The sequence below is a fragment of the Staurois parvus genome, unplaced genomic scaffold, assembly GCF_062004578.1.
Source record: "Staurois parvus isolate SC_StPar_1 unplaced genomic scaffold, SC_StPar_1.0 ptg000172l, whole genome shotgun sequence".
Taxonomy (NCBI): Eukaryota; Metazoa; Chordata; class Amphibia; order Anura; family Ranidae; genus Staurois; species Staurois parvus.
Window position 1 is genome coordinate 2,880,815 of NW_028317968.1, and position 15,944 is coordinate 2,896,758.

The window sequence follows — 15,944 nt, forward strand, 5'->3', positions numbered from 1 at the left end:
TTTTGGGGGGGTTATGCAATCTTCAGGGTTAAAATTATTTTTTAAACATGCATGTAAAAAACGTAAAAATGGCTCCGTCAGCTAAAGGATTAATTGCTAATACAACCAACTGAATCAAGGAATCCTACTAACATCCTTGGTATATAGATGTCAATATAAATTTGTAACAATATAAAATGCTGATGAAGTTTTCCTTCAACTGTTCAAATGTTTTTAGAAGTAAACACTTTATGAACACAATTGCAGTTAATAGAAAATTCCCACGCGTATGGCCAGCATTCGTTGTTAGGAGAATTTCACAGTTGTCAGATCAAACCCACTTGCACTTCTAGATCATTTGTGTGAAAGCCCATAAGGAACATAACAAACAGGCGAGTCATACATGCATAGGTATTTTCTGGTGCTTCCCAAGTGGCCACTTTATGGCAGTTGAAAGCTATTCAATGAATTGCACAAAATTTTCAATTTTCTTATAGCTCTATATAAGACTTTTTTTCATAATTATTCCAAATGATTTTAACTGTGCAACAATCACTATTCTCAGAAGAATCATGTATATGCAGTCAAATCACCATATATATCAAACGTTACAGTATGAAAATAATTCTTAACTGGTTTGGCATTATACACAAACACAGGTCTGGCAAAAAAAATAATTTCAATCCTATACTCTATTGAAAAGCTTTTGGTTTCATAATCAGTCAGAACACTGTCTGTCCTAACAAAGGGTTAAAGATCTTATTGTTTGTGTTCTGCATTGTATGTTCATGAGGGCAGTCTGTCCCCACTTTGTCCCCCTCCATTTTCACTTTTAAATTGTTCAGAATAGCTTGCAGTCTGCCCGAAGGTCAGCTCCAATGAAAGGTACAATTTTTTTTACCAGGTGTACCTTGGTTTACGGATTTAATGCATTCTGCGGGACTTTTCGTATTGTGAAAAATTTGTAAACTGAATCGCGGATTCCCATAAGAATGCATTGAAAACCAATTATTCAATTCCGGAGGTCAGAAAAAAGTAAAAAAAAAGTATTTTATCTGTTCAATACTCTTTATAAAGTGCAATTTAAAGGCATAAATACTATACAGGGACATGACTAAAAATGAATTCGTAAATGCATTGAAAACCAATTAATCCATTCTGGAGGTCAGAAAAAAGTTAAAAAAAAAGTCTTATCTGTTCAAAACTCTTTATATAGTGCACTTTAACGACATAGTACTGTACACGAACATGATAAAAAAAAAAACGTAAATACATTGGAAACCAATTAATCCGTTTGTATTGTGAAATAAATGTGTAAACCGATGCATTATTTTCAATGGATTTTCATTCGTAAACTGAAAATTACGTTAACCGAGGCATTTGTAAACCGAGGTACGCCTGTATATTATTCTTAGGTATGCTGTGCTGTGCAACAAACTTATTGTGGAGTTTGCACAAATTTGACTGCAAAAGTTGATATACATTTTAATGCCAGTTTAACACCTATGGGATAGACGCACCTGTGTTTTGGGGAAGCTAATGGATTTCTAATCAATCCCCAAAGAACATCTATACAGAAAAACAACACACATAACCCTTTAACACACAACAAAACATACACGTGAAAACACATTCTGTGATGCATTTAGAAGAAAGGGTCAGGTACATTTCTTGGAATGTGAGGCTTGTTAAGGACCGATAAGAATGAATGGGCACAGGTACCAGAATGCATGCTGAAGAACACATGCATAGGTCTAAATTAATCCATACAGTATATGAGCAGGTTGAACAAAAACAAATATTGAATTCCCATTCCCACACATTTGAAGTGGATGGAGGAATCCTCCCTGCTGAGCCTTCATATCCTGACAGCGCGGAGACTTCCCCAACGTCAGAATACACTGATCAGCACTTTCAGCTATAGACTGCGGTGCTGATTGAGCTGGGAAAATCCAACAGGGTGATTGCACAGAACTTGACTAGTAGATTGACTATTGTCTAACCAAAGTCCATACAATCCCTGCTGAACTGGCAAAATTGTGATCCATGTATTGCTGGCTTAAATGTCCTCATTGTACATCTCTACCATCTTTTGCTTAGTAGATAGTGAGACAAAACATTTCAGTACACTTGCTGATAATTGACAGGTTGTCTACTATAATTGTGTGATTACTTCCAACATCCAATTAGATTTGAAGCATTGTTTGACCAATGATTAAACTCCTAGTAGAGAACATTGCTAGAGATGCTCGTAAGTTGACCTCAAAGTATTTGTAGTGTTCTGTGAAAACCAGTGCGCAAGTTGTAGGAGCAAAAGGACAAGAATTCTAGGAAATCCTGCATGTAAACTGAGTTCTGTTATGGTTTGGTAAATTATGACAGTTTTAAAATATCAAAGTTGGCAGCAAGCTGAAACGTAAAGTTGATTTCTAAAACATTACATTTCAAAACAGATTGTGTACAATTACATACTTCATATGTTATTAATGGAGAATGGAACATTCTTTTAATAAGTATTACGACAACCTTTTTACCCTTAATCTCTTACCTGTGTCTTCGCTTCTTCCTTGACCCTGAATTTGACCTTTATAAAAGAACAGAAAAAAATATCTTTCAAAAAGAGTTATGTTATGACGCATGGTCTTTCTTTACATTTGGAATTTAATGTATTTAAAAGGGTGTGAATAATAATATAAACCATATAAAAATCTATTTATTGAATCATAGTACAATGTACATGCTCAACAAATAAAGCAAACAATTAATAAAAGAATAAAATTTTGCATGTTAATGTCATCATTTGTTATGCTGTACAAATATGTCTTATCAAGGCATTCCTTGAAAATAACGGTATCTTGGCCTTACATTTCAAGAAAGTATGACATCTTTTCTAACAGCAAGAAGCAGATCAACTAGGCCTAATGAGCTTGATAGTCCTGTTCATTCGCCCAGCACAAGTGCAAAGGTTATGGTACAGTTGCTATTCCTGTCTGATACTGGACATTTAACAAATATATTTTTTCCAAATTCTATATCAATAGCAACAAGAATAAAAATGAAATGGAAAACTGAGCTATACACAGCCACTACAATTATGCAGAAGGCTACCATGGGAGAACTATGGAAAGTTATTTAAAAGGTAAACATAGTGTAGTTTAGGTTAGTATACATTTAGTTATCATTGCAGTATTTATGTAAAAGTATTTTTTATAAACTGTCCCTGGCCAAATCTTCAAAATCTTTTCAAACTCTGTGACAAACACAAATCACCTAACTCCCATGCTCTGGGCCTCACTCCTAAGCTGTGTGCACATCTACTAACTAACACCATTACACCTCCACCTGCATACATGAACCAATGGGTGACAGACCTCAGTGTCTCTATTGAGGCAGATGATTGGAAAGAGATTTGGTCAGTCTCCCTCTTAAAATGAATTATCAAAAGAAACAAACTCTAAAGTACTGACTCTCTAGTACCTTGTCCTAGTTAGAATTGCTAAATATGTACCAAAATATCTCCCCACATGTGCCTTTCAAGGCTGTGGAGACCTGGGGTCAACCCTCTTCCAGACCACATTGTTGCCTGACCCATTTATAGCTCATCATTAAACATCAGTTGGAGTTCACTTTGTCCCAATTTAAGTTTTTGTTGCAGGTCACAACAGCCACTGGAAAACACTTTCAATTTGCACACTTGAGGCCAAGCACAAGGTTACCCAAGCCATGATGATACATGCCTAGATTGAAGCCACCCTACAAGATAGGATTCCAAGTTACTATATATATAGGAAAATATGGCAACCATGGGTCACTTGTTCCTTCCCTCCTAACTTTGACATGTCTCTATTTGAACCTTGATGTAATACTTATCATTACTATCTCTGCCCAATAAAGCTCTACGCTTAGAGTCCCTCAGAGCTCTCTACCTATTCCCCTCCCTCACTACTCCTCTATCTCTTGCCTTACTTATCTTCTTTACTTTGAATCATTATAATTGTGTGACATTCAATCTACCCTCCTAGAACCGAATCCCTATTCTATCAGACTATTAAAAAGACCGGATTTTAGTTTTAGCATGGTTACAAAGTTAAAAGCATACTGCTTGGAACCTGACATTGAAGCCTTGTGTTGTACACTTGAAGCATCAGCCTACTCATTATTTTGTGCATTTGTCATATTGTACATATGTACGAAGCATATTATACCAATTTTTAAAACAAAAATAAGAAATAAGAAAAGTAATTTTTACGAAATGTTCTGTAGTACCCTCCTAGCTAGAGGGAGTTTGAGTCCTGATTGTCAGAGAGGGAGGCTGAGTAGCAGCCTTGGTATAATAGCAAGAAGGTCAAATTGTGGTCAGGGCTGAGAGGCTCTGCAGGCCAGCCTCTCTGGAATTTCCCCCTGTTCTGGGGCTTTTGGAGGAAGGCCCTAGAGGCAGTGGGTGGATCTGAGGAGTGGCTGGCTGCACTTTTGAGGGATCCTAGCCAATCTCCAATAGGAGGTTGGCAAGGGGCTGGACACCCTTAAAAGTGCTGGAGCCTACTCAGTAGCAGGAGAGTTCAGGTGGAAGATAAAAAGGAAGATGTGAGGCTGAGGGATGGAGGCTGTAAGGAGGCCCAGGGGGATGGGGCCTACCTGCATTCCGGGAGCTAGAAAGGAGGAAAACTCAGAACTCACCAGAATCCTGAGAGAGGACCACCTGTATGGCAGGGAAGGATAGGCCCAGCTGATAGGCCTCATAGCAGCCACCAACCCACAAGCGGTACAGGAGAGGATCTGAGTGAGTACACCTACACTCCCTGGGCAGATAAAGAAAGGAGCATTCTGGTGGAAAACCAGATTAGCCACCTACCAGTGACTGTTTACCACTTAAAGTGACAGGAACCGTATCCCCTGCTCAGGGATAACTCCAGATTGCTGGATGAAGAGGAGACGTTCATCTAGGGTCTGAGGTGGTACAATAAGGAGACGCTGGTTAGCTGTCCAACAAGGACTGTGCTGCAGAGAAGGCTTGTGAATGGTTACAGGAATTTGGCCTCAGTTTATCAGTACCATTGGGCATCCTGTACACCCCTACCCTTATCCCAGTTCAAATCCCCTAAGTAAAACTACAAAACAAAAGCTCAAGAACTGATTTTCTGACCCTCAAAACAAGCTCTTTGTGAAGATACGCGATGCCTGGCTGTGAAGGACTATAGGGGGACCCAAATGTCTTAGCATCCTCTAAGGTTATAGTGATACAGTTCGTATTATAAACTTGCTCTTCCATATTTCTGGTGTTGTATTAAATATAGAGATTTGTAAATTAACCATTAGTGGAAGCTCTCAGGATCTCGGTGCAATTACTCTTTTTTTTTTTAGGAGTTGTAGGGGTATGAGTGAATATGTAGTGCATGGCTTTCTACAAATTAACTGATTCTTGCATTTTGAGAAGAAGCAGTAAAGGTTGACTATTGTGTAGCACTGCAAAGCAGGAAGCAGAGACCATGTATATAAGGGGAAAATAGGTCTGCCCTTCAATGTGTTATGCTACTGCTTAAATTAGAATCTGAATGTATGTCAAACAATGTGCAAAAAGTCACTAATTTGAACATTTAAAGATTGTTAAGCTAATTCCTTAGCATATGAGACATAAAACACCCATGCCCCGTACCAAGTCATTTTACTGCACTGCCACCTAAAAAGACAGAATTTTGTGTTTGCATAATTTGGATACCTTGTATACAAAAAAAGATAATAAAACAATTTCAAGTCTTTATAATTAGCCACCTACCAGACTCACTTTGGTGCTAGCTAGCCATTATATTACAATCTGATTGTAAAAAAAATATGTAGTGTGAGGGACAACCTACAAAATTGTTGGTACATCCAGAGATTCTGCAATCTGATTGTACCATCTATGGTCAACATAAAGCAGAACTACAGGTAAAACTTTTTTTAACTAGTGTCCCTATTGGAAAAGTTCCCCTCTACTGTATTACCTTTCTGGGGGAAACACCAACATTTGGGGTTTTCTTTTTTTTCACTTTTGATAATAATGGTAAACAGGACAAATAGAGAGGGTGGATCTCCCTAATGGGGGACACAGAATACAATAAAAACAGGTGTTCTACTCCATTTCCACTCCACCCACAAAACTAAAAAAAGGTTTTGCCTTTAGTTATACTTTAGTTATACTTTAAGTTTTCATTCATTATTAAATTGAAAAAGTATACATGAGTTAAAAATGTAGCCCTGCAACATGCAGCGATATATTGCCAAACTATTAATATAAATAGGTATGTTATGATAATGTAAATAATTTGTCAACTGCTTAGCCTTTAGGGCAGGCAACGTACTCCGCAGGAACAAAGGAGAACAGGCTTTATACCAGGTTGACTTCACCGAGACCATATCACCATCTTCCTCCAGAGCAAACTGCCCACCCCTTGGGCAGTACTGCTGCAAAAGCCACGTACGGATCCAACAGCTGGAACAAGGATTTGTTATAAAATCTAGTACCTATATATAATCTGTATTACAGTAGGCAGCATACCTGTCCACTATGGCAGGGCTGTGTTTGTAAACAAAAAGGACATTTATCCCTTGGTTAATGATTTCCATATATGCTTCGATAAATGATCGATTTTACAACTGATCGATATGAAACACGCGGGCAAGTGGATTTCAATCCATAGTAATGGTATGATCATAACTTACAATTATACTGTAAATGATCAATCACATCTCTGTTTCCACCATGCAATCTCATAATCTGATGGATAGAAATACGATTTCATTTATGAACAAAGCATCACAGTGCTGCTAGTCAAAGCAAAACAATCAATAATATTTCAACCTGGCCGATCAACTCAGTTTGACCTAAATCGAGTCTAAATCAATTGGAAGAGAAATCATGACTATTCAGTTGTTTGCAGATTTGACCCTTTTGAAGATAAGTCATGGCTATTTGATTGTTTGTGCATTTGATTATTTTTATTGAATAACACATTGATTGGATGAAAGAATCAAAGCATATATGGTTATCATAATTTATATTTATATAAACTACTAGAAATTACCATTAGTAGGAAAATAACTTCTCTGCTAGATATGGTTTAGCTTAGCCTACTTTCCTCAATTTTTCCAGTCTGCTATAAACACATTGCTCCAATTTATTTTATGAGAAATGATTGCACACAGTAGTAAATTATAAGAAAAATTCACTGTATAACTGGAATACACAAATATTAGTTACCTACAGTGTGACCTAAATAACTCAGCATTAGGTTTGGATTGCCCTATACTCTGATGTTTTCTACGCACGTCATATCGGGCTGATAAATGTTGCTTTGGGGCTGAAAGAGCAAACAATTTCTACTGTTAGTCTACATATTTGATCCTCATTGTTCATCTGCATGAAGGGGGTAGGTTCTCGGTGTTTTAGTGGAATGGGGATCCTATTTGTTAAAAGTTGATAACACAAGACTCAAAAAAAATATTTATATATATATATATATATATATATATATATATATATATATATATACTATATATATAAAGTATTGGGACGCCTGCCTTTACACTCACATGAACTTTAAAGGCATCCCAGTCCTAGTCCATGGGGTTCAATATTGAGTTAGCCCACCCTTTGCAGCTATAACAGCTTCACCTCTTCTGGGAAAGCTGTCCACAAGGTTTAAATGTATGTACATGGGAATGTTTGACCAATCTTCCAGAAGTGCATTTGTGAGGTTAGGCACTGATGTCGGACAAGAAGGCCTGGCTCGTAGTCTACGCTCTAATTCAACCCAAAAGTGTTCTATCGGGTTGAGGTCAGGACTCTGTGCAGGCCAGTCAACTTTTTCCACCCCAAACTCGCTCATCCATGCCATTATGGAACTTGCTTTGTGCAATGGTGCGCAGTCATGTTGGAACAGGAAGGGGCCATCCCCAAACTGTTCCCACAAAGTTGGGAGCATAAAATTGTTCAAAATGTCTTGATATGCTGATGCCTTAACTGGAACTAAGGGGCCAAACACAACCTCTGAAAAACAACCCCATTCCACCAAACTTTACACTTGGCAGAATGCAGTCAGGTAAGTACCATTCTCCTGGCAACTGCCACACTGAGACACGTCCATCAGATTGCTAGACAGAGAAGCGTGATTTGTCACTCCAGAGAACACGTCTCCACTGTGCTAGAGTCCAGTGGTGGCGTGCTTTACACTACTGCATCTGCCGCATTGCATTGCGCTTGGTGATGTAAGGCTTGGATGCAGCTGCTCGGGCATGGAAACTCAATCCATGAAGCTCTCTATGTACTGTTGTTGTTCTAATCTAAAGGCCACATGAAATCTGGAGGTTTTTAGCTATTGACTTTGCAGACAGTTGGCAATTTCTGCACACTGTGCACTTCAGCATGCACTGACCTCGCTCTGTCATTTTTCGTGGCCTACCACTTCGTGGCTGAGTTGCTGCTGTTCCCAGTTGCTTCCACTTTGTTATAATATCACTAACAGGTGACCGTGGAATATTTAGAAGCAAGGAATATTCACGAATAGACTTATTGTACAGGTGGCAACCTATCACGGTACCATGCTTGAATTCACTGAGATCCTGAGAGCGACCCATTCTTTCATAAATGTTTGTAGAAGCAGTCTGCATGCCTAGGTGCTTGATTTTATACACCTGTGGCCTTGGAGGTGATTGGAACACCTGGATCCAATGATTTGGAGGGGTGTCCCAATACTTTTGGCAATATAGTGATATATTATCATAGTCACCAATTGTTATTAACAGTTTCCAGATATCAGTGGTTTCAGAAGCAGTACATTAATTCCTTTACTTCTGGAAAACATGCACTCATTGCATAAAGTAATGATATTCAAAGATTTTGTAGTTTGAGTATTGTTTGTTAAGTTAAATGGCAAATTTTTTGGTTTTGAATTTGAAGTTTAATGTTCAAGACGAATAGGGTTTATACAGTCAGGTCCATAAATATTGGGACATCAACACAATTCTAACATTTTTGGCTCTATACACCACCACAATGGATTTGAAATAAAACGAACAAGATGTGCTTTAACTGCAGACTGTCAGCTTTAATTTGAGGGTATTTACATCCAAATCAGGTGAACAGTGTAGGAATTACAACAGTTTGCATATGTGCCTCCCACTTGTTAAGGGACCAAAAGTAATGGGACAATTGGCTTCTCAGCTGTTCCATGGCCAAGTGTGTGTTATTCCCTCATTATCCCAATTACAATGAGCAGAGAAAAGGTCCAGCGTCCATTTCAAGTGTGCTATTTGCATTTGGAATCTGTTGCTGTCAGCTCTCAAGATGAAATCCAAAGAGCTGTCACTATCAGTGAAGCAAGCCATCATTAGGCTGAAAAAACAAAACAAACCAATCAGAGAGATAGCAAAAATATTAGGCGTGGCCAAAACAACTGTTTGGAACATTCTTAAAAAGAAGGAACACATCGGTGAGCTCAGCAACACCAAAAGACCCGGAAGACCACGGAAAACAACTGTTGTGGATGACCGAAGAATTCTTTCCCTGTTGAAGAAAACACCCTTCACAACAGTTGGCCAGATCAAGAACACTCTCCAGGAGGTAGGTGTATGTGTGTCAAAGTCAACAATCAAGAGAAGACTTCACCAGAGTGAATACAGAGGGTTCACCACAAGATGTAAACCATTGGTGAGCCTCAAAAACAGGAAGGCCAGATTAGAGTTTGTCAAACGACATCTAAAAAAGCCTTCACAGTTCTGGAACAACATCCTATGGACAGATGAGACCAAGATCAACTTGTACCAGAGTGATGGGAAGAGAAGAGTATGGAGAAGGAAAGGAACTGCTCATGATCCTAAGCATACCACCTCATCAGTGAAGCATGGTGGTGGTAGTGTCATGGCGTGGGCATGTAGGGCTGCCAATGGAACTGGTTCTCTTGTATTTATTGATGATGTGACTGCTGACAAAAGCAGCAGGATGAATTCTGAAGTGTTTCGGGCAATATTATCTGCTCATATTCAGCCAAATGCTTCAGAACTCATTGGACGCCACTTCACAGTGCAGATGGACAATGACCCAAAGCATGCTGCAAAAGCAACCAAAGAGTTTTTTAAGGGAAAGAAGTGGAATGTTATGCAATGGCCAAGTCCATCACCTGACCTGAATCCGATTGAGCATGCATTTCACTTGCTGAAGACAAAACTGAAGGGAAAATGCCCCAAGAACAAGCAGGAACTGAAGACAGTTGCAGTAGAGGCCTGGCAGAGCATCACCAGGGATGAAACCCAGCGTCTGGTGATGTCTATGCATTCCAGACTTCAGGCTGTAATTGACTGCAAAGGATTTGCAACCAATTAATAAAAAGTGAAAGTTTGATTTATGATTATTATTCTGCCCCATTACTTTTGGTCCCTTAACAAGTGGGAGGCACATATGCAAACTGTTGTAATTCCTACACCGTTTACCTGATTTGGATGTAAATACCCTCAAATTAAAGCTGACAGTCTGCAGTTAAAGCACATCTTGTTTGTTTCATTTCAAATCCATTGTGGTGGTGTATAGAGCCAAAAATGTTATAATTGTGCCGATGTCCCAATATTTATGGACCTGACTGTATATGTATACAAAAGGAATGTGTGACATTTTTTTGTTGTTGTCAGAGAACAGATGTAGGTACTCCCCCCTCCCCTGGGCCACCCTTCTGCGTTCCATTCTCTATCAATGATGTGGTATGCCACAGTGTTTGGTGTTTCCAAAGTCTGCTAACAGTGAGAGGGGCTTAAAGGAGTATTGTTAAATTAAACATGAGCCTTCTCTGCACTGGGTCAAGTGTAAGGGGTCAGGGGTGTGTAAAACACAAAGTGTAAGGGTCAGAAGTAACACAGAGTGCAGGGGTCAGGAGTGCTTAACAATGTGGACTGGTCAGGAGTGCATAGTGAGCAGAGTGTAGGGGTCAGTAGTGCGCAAAGCACAGAGTGAAGGGGTCACTAGTGTGCAGGGGTGAAAAGTAAGTAACACAAGGAGTGCAGAGGTCAAGATTAACTAATTCACAGAGTGTCTCCCAAGCAAGAATTTCCCCTGCTCCCAATACAATCAACCCCACCGACTCAACATGGCAAAGTAACTTTCAGCACAAACTCCCCCCTCCTTCCCTAAATTGTACTTACTTACTACACTGGCTGGAAATCCATACCTGCGTGGCTGCGGAACTAAGTGTGAGATCAGCATGACAGTAACCAGGCAACATGTCACCAATAGGTTAGTACTATACTGTAATAGCACTGCTGCTTGCTGTTTGACACTGAAGTTGTGTTGCATCATCCACCTACCTTGAGAGAAGATGCATGCAAACGGTACTGCTTTCCTGTAGTCCTGAGTACAAGACCAGTGCTGAGAGGTTCTGGTACTCAGTACTGGCACATTCCAGCTCAAAAAATGCACCGAATGTGAAAATTCTTGATTACCTAAGATTGATGGACAGACACTCTTGTTTACAGATACCAGAAGTATTATAGCATGTTAGCACAAGAATTCATTAGACCGCATGACAGTGCAGTGCTAATATTTCTTAGACCACTTATGCTTTTTGTTTTTAGCTTACCATGGACAGGAGAGGTTTCCCATGTGATATTCTGTTGTTATATCTATACAACCAAGTCTGCAATGTACAGTATGTTTCAACATTGCTTGTTGTATCTCAGAATTGTACTTGAAGAAGTCCTTTGAAGTTGCTCATGTGCATCTTTCATGGTCTTATTCTCACAATTCTGGCATTTTGTAAGGTATCTTTTTCTGGTTCATTCATTTGTACACTTCAACATGGCAATGTTTGAAAGGTGTAATGACTTTATGACTTTGGAAAGGAACTCTATTACCCTGGCACCCATCAAACCTACTGTCTTTCTAACTTTAAAAGTCACTGTCATCCTACTTATCTCCATATTTAACTCCTTTGGTTCAACCCTTGACTCAATCCTCAACTTTACTTCTGAAATCACAGCAAGGAAGCAAACAACTTCCCCTACATGCAGTCACTACCGTCTTCCTACTTCCCACAAGACCAGACATTTGAACACGGGAACATGTGATCTCTACCATAAGGGAGGATCAGAGTTCATTGGCTGATCCTCCCCTTTGACAGAGATCATGTGAACAAAGGCATTGGCTTGTTGATATATAAGCAACACTGGAGGAAACCTAGAGCAGTATTTTCTCCAGGAAAGGAATGTATTTCGGCCATTCTATTAGCCTTGAGCTAACCATTCCAACAAGATTGGTAAGGAAGAGGTAAACATTTAATCACAGATTCACTTCAGAATATGAAAATGTGTGATCCATCTTATAAAAATATTGCAAAAATAAAATAGACATCTGTTTTTCACAGAAAAACCTGACAAGAAGAAAGGTATTACTTGTAAAGAGTTATGACAGTAATCACTTGGTCTGATTGTCATCATTGGAAAATAAACTGTCTGGTCCCAAACTTTAATATTGCATCAAGGCTATATAGTGACAATATTATCAGGTACATACATGTAATCCTAAAACAAAGAAACAGTTTTATATATAAGCATCGTTATGAGTGTCATCTTGTGACTTTTTTGTGTGAGTAGTAATGCAGTAGTTACAGACAGATTTGGGAGACATCATGAATAATAAAATAACATTACCTGTCCCTTTTGTGCTTTTTGCCACTTTTCTTCTTCTTTTCTTTTCGCACTGGGGATGAACTATCACAGCTAGAAATAAGAACAGATACTCAATTTTTACTTCTCAGTACTGAAAAGACAAGAACACTTCCTCCATTCAGTAAAAATGACATAAAAACATAACTATCAGAGTAATACCCACTTTAATGAACAATCTCACATTCAGGTTGGAGTGTTCTGTGACCTGAAGCCTGGACTCTCAAGCTTCCTTCCTCTCTGTTTAATGTACCATTATTCATATTCAAACACCAAATGATTTTTAATATGGTCAGTGAATGTGATTAAGTAGTGACTGTAATGATTGTGCAGCTTTGACTAAAGTTGAATTATGCCCTTGCTATAGGTGTAAGTCATTTATGCACCTCATGAAGCTTGACTGGGAAACCTTTATGACATTGCTTTGCCAAGACAGGTTTAGTGTTACTGCTCACCATAACCATCACAGGAATGAACTCTCAAACACTGAGGTTAGAGCTTGTGCATCAGGGGAGGGACAGCTCATTTGAGGGGGGTTGATTCAGAGAAAGAGCTCACTCCTGTGATGGTGGAGTAACTTCTTGGCTTTCTCAGTCGCTTCTCAAGTGTAGTATCTGTTCTTATCGGTGTCCAGAAAGAAGTGCTACGCTATCATTCTGGTCTTATGGTAGGAATGGCTGTATACTACCTCTGCTGGTATGACGGGGGTCCTGAGGAGGCTTCCCAATACCAGAGGAAACCGAATGAGCATGTACCATGTAAGGTGTGAGTTGGGAGTACTTCCTTGGCTTGGAGGGTTTCAATGGCCCAGTGCTTCCTGGTGCTACCTGCACTGGCAATGGGCTGGGAAAGCAGAGGGCCCATGGTGTCAGTGCCTCCTGGCAGTTGGTCACCCCAGGGGTGCTTGTAGTATCATCTGGGTGTGGGAAACCCACTGTAAGAAAGAGCACAATGAAATGTAACCTAAGCTTATTTCCAGGGCCACAAGGCCTAGCCTCTGCACTATACACTGACACTATTTATTATTTTTTTTTTTCTTCACATTTGTCACTTTGCACTTTTGTTTGTTTTTCTTTAAATTGGATAGAGGGTGTGGGTCCTTCCCAGAAGTCTAGCGGGAGGATATGTGGCCATCATGCTCCTTCCTCCCCTAAACCGGGGGTTTCTCTTTGGGAGAGCCCCTCACCTAGTACTCGGTGGTCGGCTTTGTCTGACTATGAGGAGAGAGGCCCACCAGGCCTTTTGGCTAGGTGGACCAAGTTGAGCTTTGCCCCTGTCAAGAGTCTTGCACCCTGGGGGGTCAGGGAAGAATCCTGCTTCCTCGTGAGGTGGACTAGAGACACATCCTTAAGTTCACTTTTGTGTGTGTGTGTTTTTTTTCACATGCATTTTTTAGTACACTTAGGTGTTTTATTTTTGCATACCACCACAAGTTCAGAGAAAAAAATTAGCTCATTCCAGTGATGGTGCAATGTACTAGAAGCTTCCCAGTCAAACCTTGTAAGGTATGTGAATGGCTTACACCTATTGCAAGGGCATTATTCAATTTTGGTCACAGCTGTACAGTTTTTTTTATCTACAGACATCTGTATCAGAAGTTTTTTGGTAGAGGTGAACTATGCCTTTAAGCCTTGAGCACATAGTGCGTGTTCCTTGTATGTATTCAAGGCCAAATTTTAAAATTTTGACTAGTGTGTACAGCTTAGTCTAACCATATGGACATCAGCTGCCGTTATAACCTTAAGACGGAGGAGACTGTGTCTATTGCATGAGTTGCTAATGTATTTTTTATTATAGTGTATTGATAAATGTGCCTGTCAGTTTGTTTATGCAAGTACGTCAGAAATATACATGTACAAATATTTTACTGTGTGTCCTACTTACGGCAAAGGCTTATTATTCATATTCTCTGAGCACCCATAAAATTCTAGGCTCAATGCAGACATAAAATGCAGAGCACTTTGATCATTCTAAGCACAGAAACCAATTTACAGTTTTTTGTTCATGCCTGTGTAATGGCTGAGTGATATGTCTGTCCTATACTTAAAAATACTACCAATCAGATCTTCTTATAACAAAACTAAAACTCAAGCGGACCAGAAAACACTTTAAATGAAAAGACAAGCTGTGACTTACAGCAGTAGGATAATTTAAACAAAGAGAGGTATTTACACCATTCACTAAAGATATTCCAATGTTTAATATCACATGATTTCAAAATTATTTTCTACAGCTTTGCTAAGCTACAGTTGCAAGAAAAAGTATGTGAACCCCGTGGGATTACGTGGAGTTTTGCATGAATCGGGCATAAAATGTGCTCTGAACGTCATCTAAGTCACAACAATAGAAGAACACAGTCTGCTGAACATAATACTACACAAACATTAGATGTTGCCATGGTTTAATTGCACATAACATGTAAACATTCACAGTGCAGGGAGGAAAAAGTATGTGAAGCCCTAGCTTAATGACTTCTCCCAGAGCTAATTGGAGCCAGGAGTGAGCCAACCTTGACTCCAATCAGTGTGATGATATTGGATGTGTTGCTGACAGCTGTACTGCCCTTAAAAAACACACTGGTTTACTGGTTTCAAGAAGCACTGTCTGATGTGAACCATGCCTCACAGAAAAGAGCTCTCAGAAGACCTACGATCAAGAATTGTTGACTTGCATGAAGCTGGAAAGGGTTACAAAAGTTTCTCCAAAAGCCTTGATGTTCATGTGTCCACGGTAAGACAGACTGTCTACAAATGGAGAAAGTTTAGCACTGTTGCTACTCTCCCTAGGCATGGTCGTCCTGTAAAAATGACTGCAAGAGCACAGCGCAGAATGCTGCATGAGGTAAAGAAGAATCCCAGAGTGTCAGCTAAAGACCTACAGAAATCTCTGGCACATGCTAACATTTTTGTTGACACATCTACAATAAGGAAAACATTAAACAAGAATGGAGTACATGGGAGGACACCACGGAGGAAGCCATTGCTGTCCAGAAAGAATATTGCAGCACGTTTGAAGTTTGCAAAAGAGCACCTGGATGTTCCACAGCACTACTGGCAAAATATACTGTGGACAGATGAAACCAAGATTGAGTTGTTTGGGAAGAACACACAACACTATGTGTGGAGAAAAAAAGGCCCAGCACACCAACATCAAAACCTCATCCCCACTGTGAAACATGGCGGAGGGAGCATCATGGTTTGGGGCTGCTTTGCTGCCTCAATGCCTGGACAGATTGTTGTCATTGATGGGAAAATGAATTCCAGAGTTTATCAAGGCATTTT

General features: G+C 39.6%; 1 protein-coding gene across 1 annotated transcript in view; it reads right to left on the reverse strand.

The window, feature by feature from the left end:
• Positions 1-15,944, reverse strand: part of SRRM3 (serine/arginine repetitive matrix 3) — a 571,012-nt gene that overhangs the window by 68,639 nt on the left and 486,429 nt on the right. Inside the window, exons 8-9 of the mRNA XM_089676583.1 lie at positions 12,649-12,717; positions 2,528-2,563 (exon numbers count right to left, since the gene is read on the reverse strand). Coding sequence (XP_089532709.1) covers positions 2,528-2,563; positions 12,649-12,717 — 105 coding nt within the window. The remainder of the gene's footprint in view (positions 1-2,527; positions 2,564-12,648; positions 12,718-15,944) is intronic.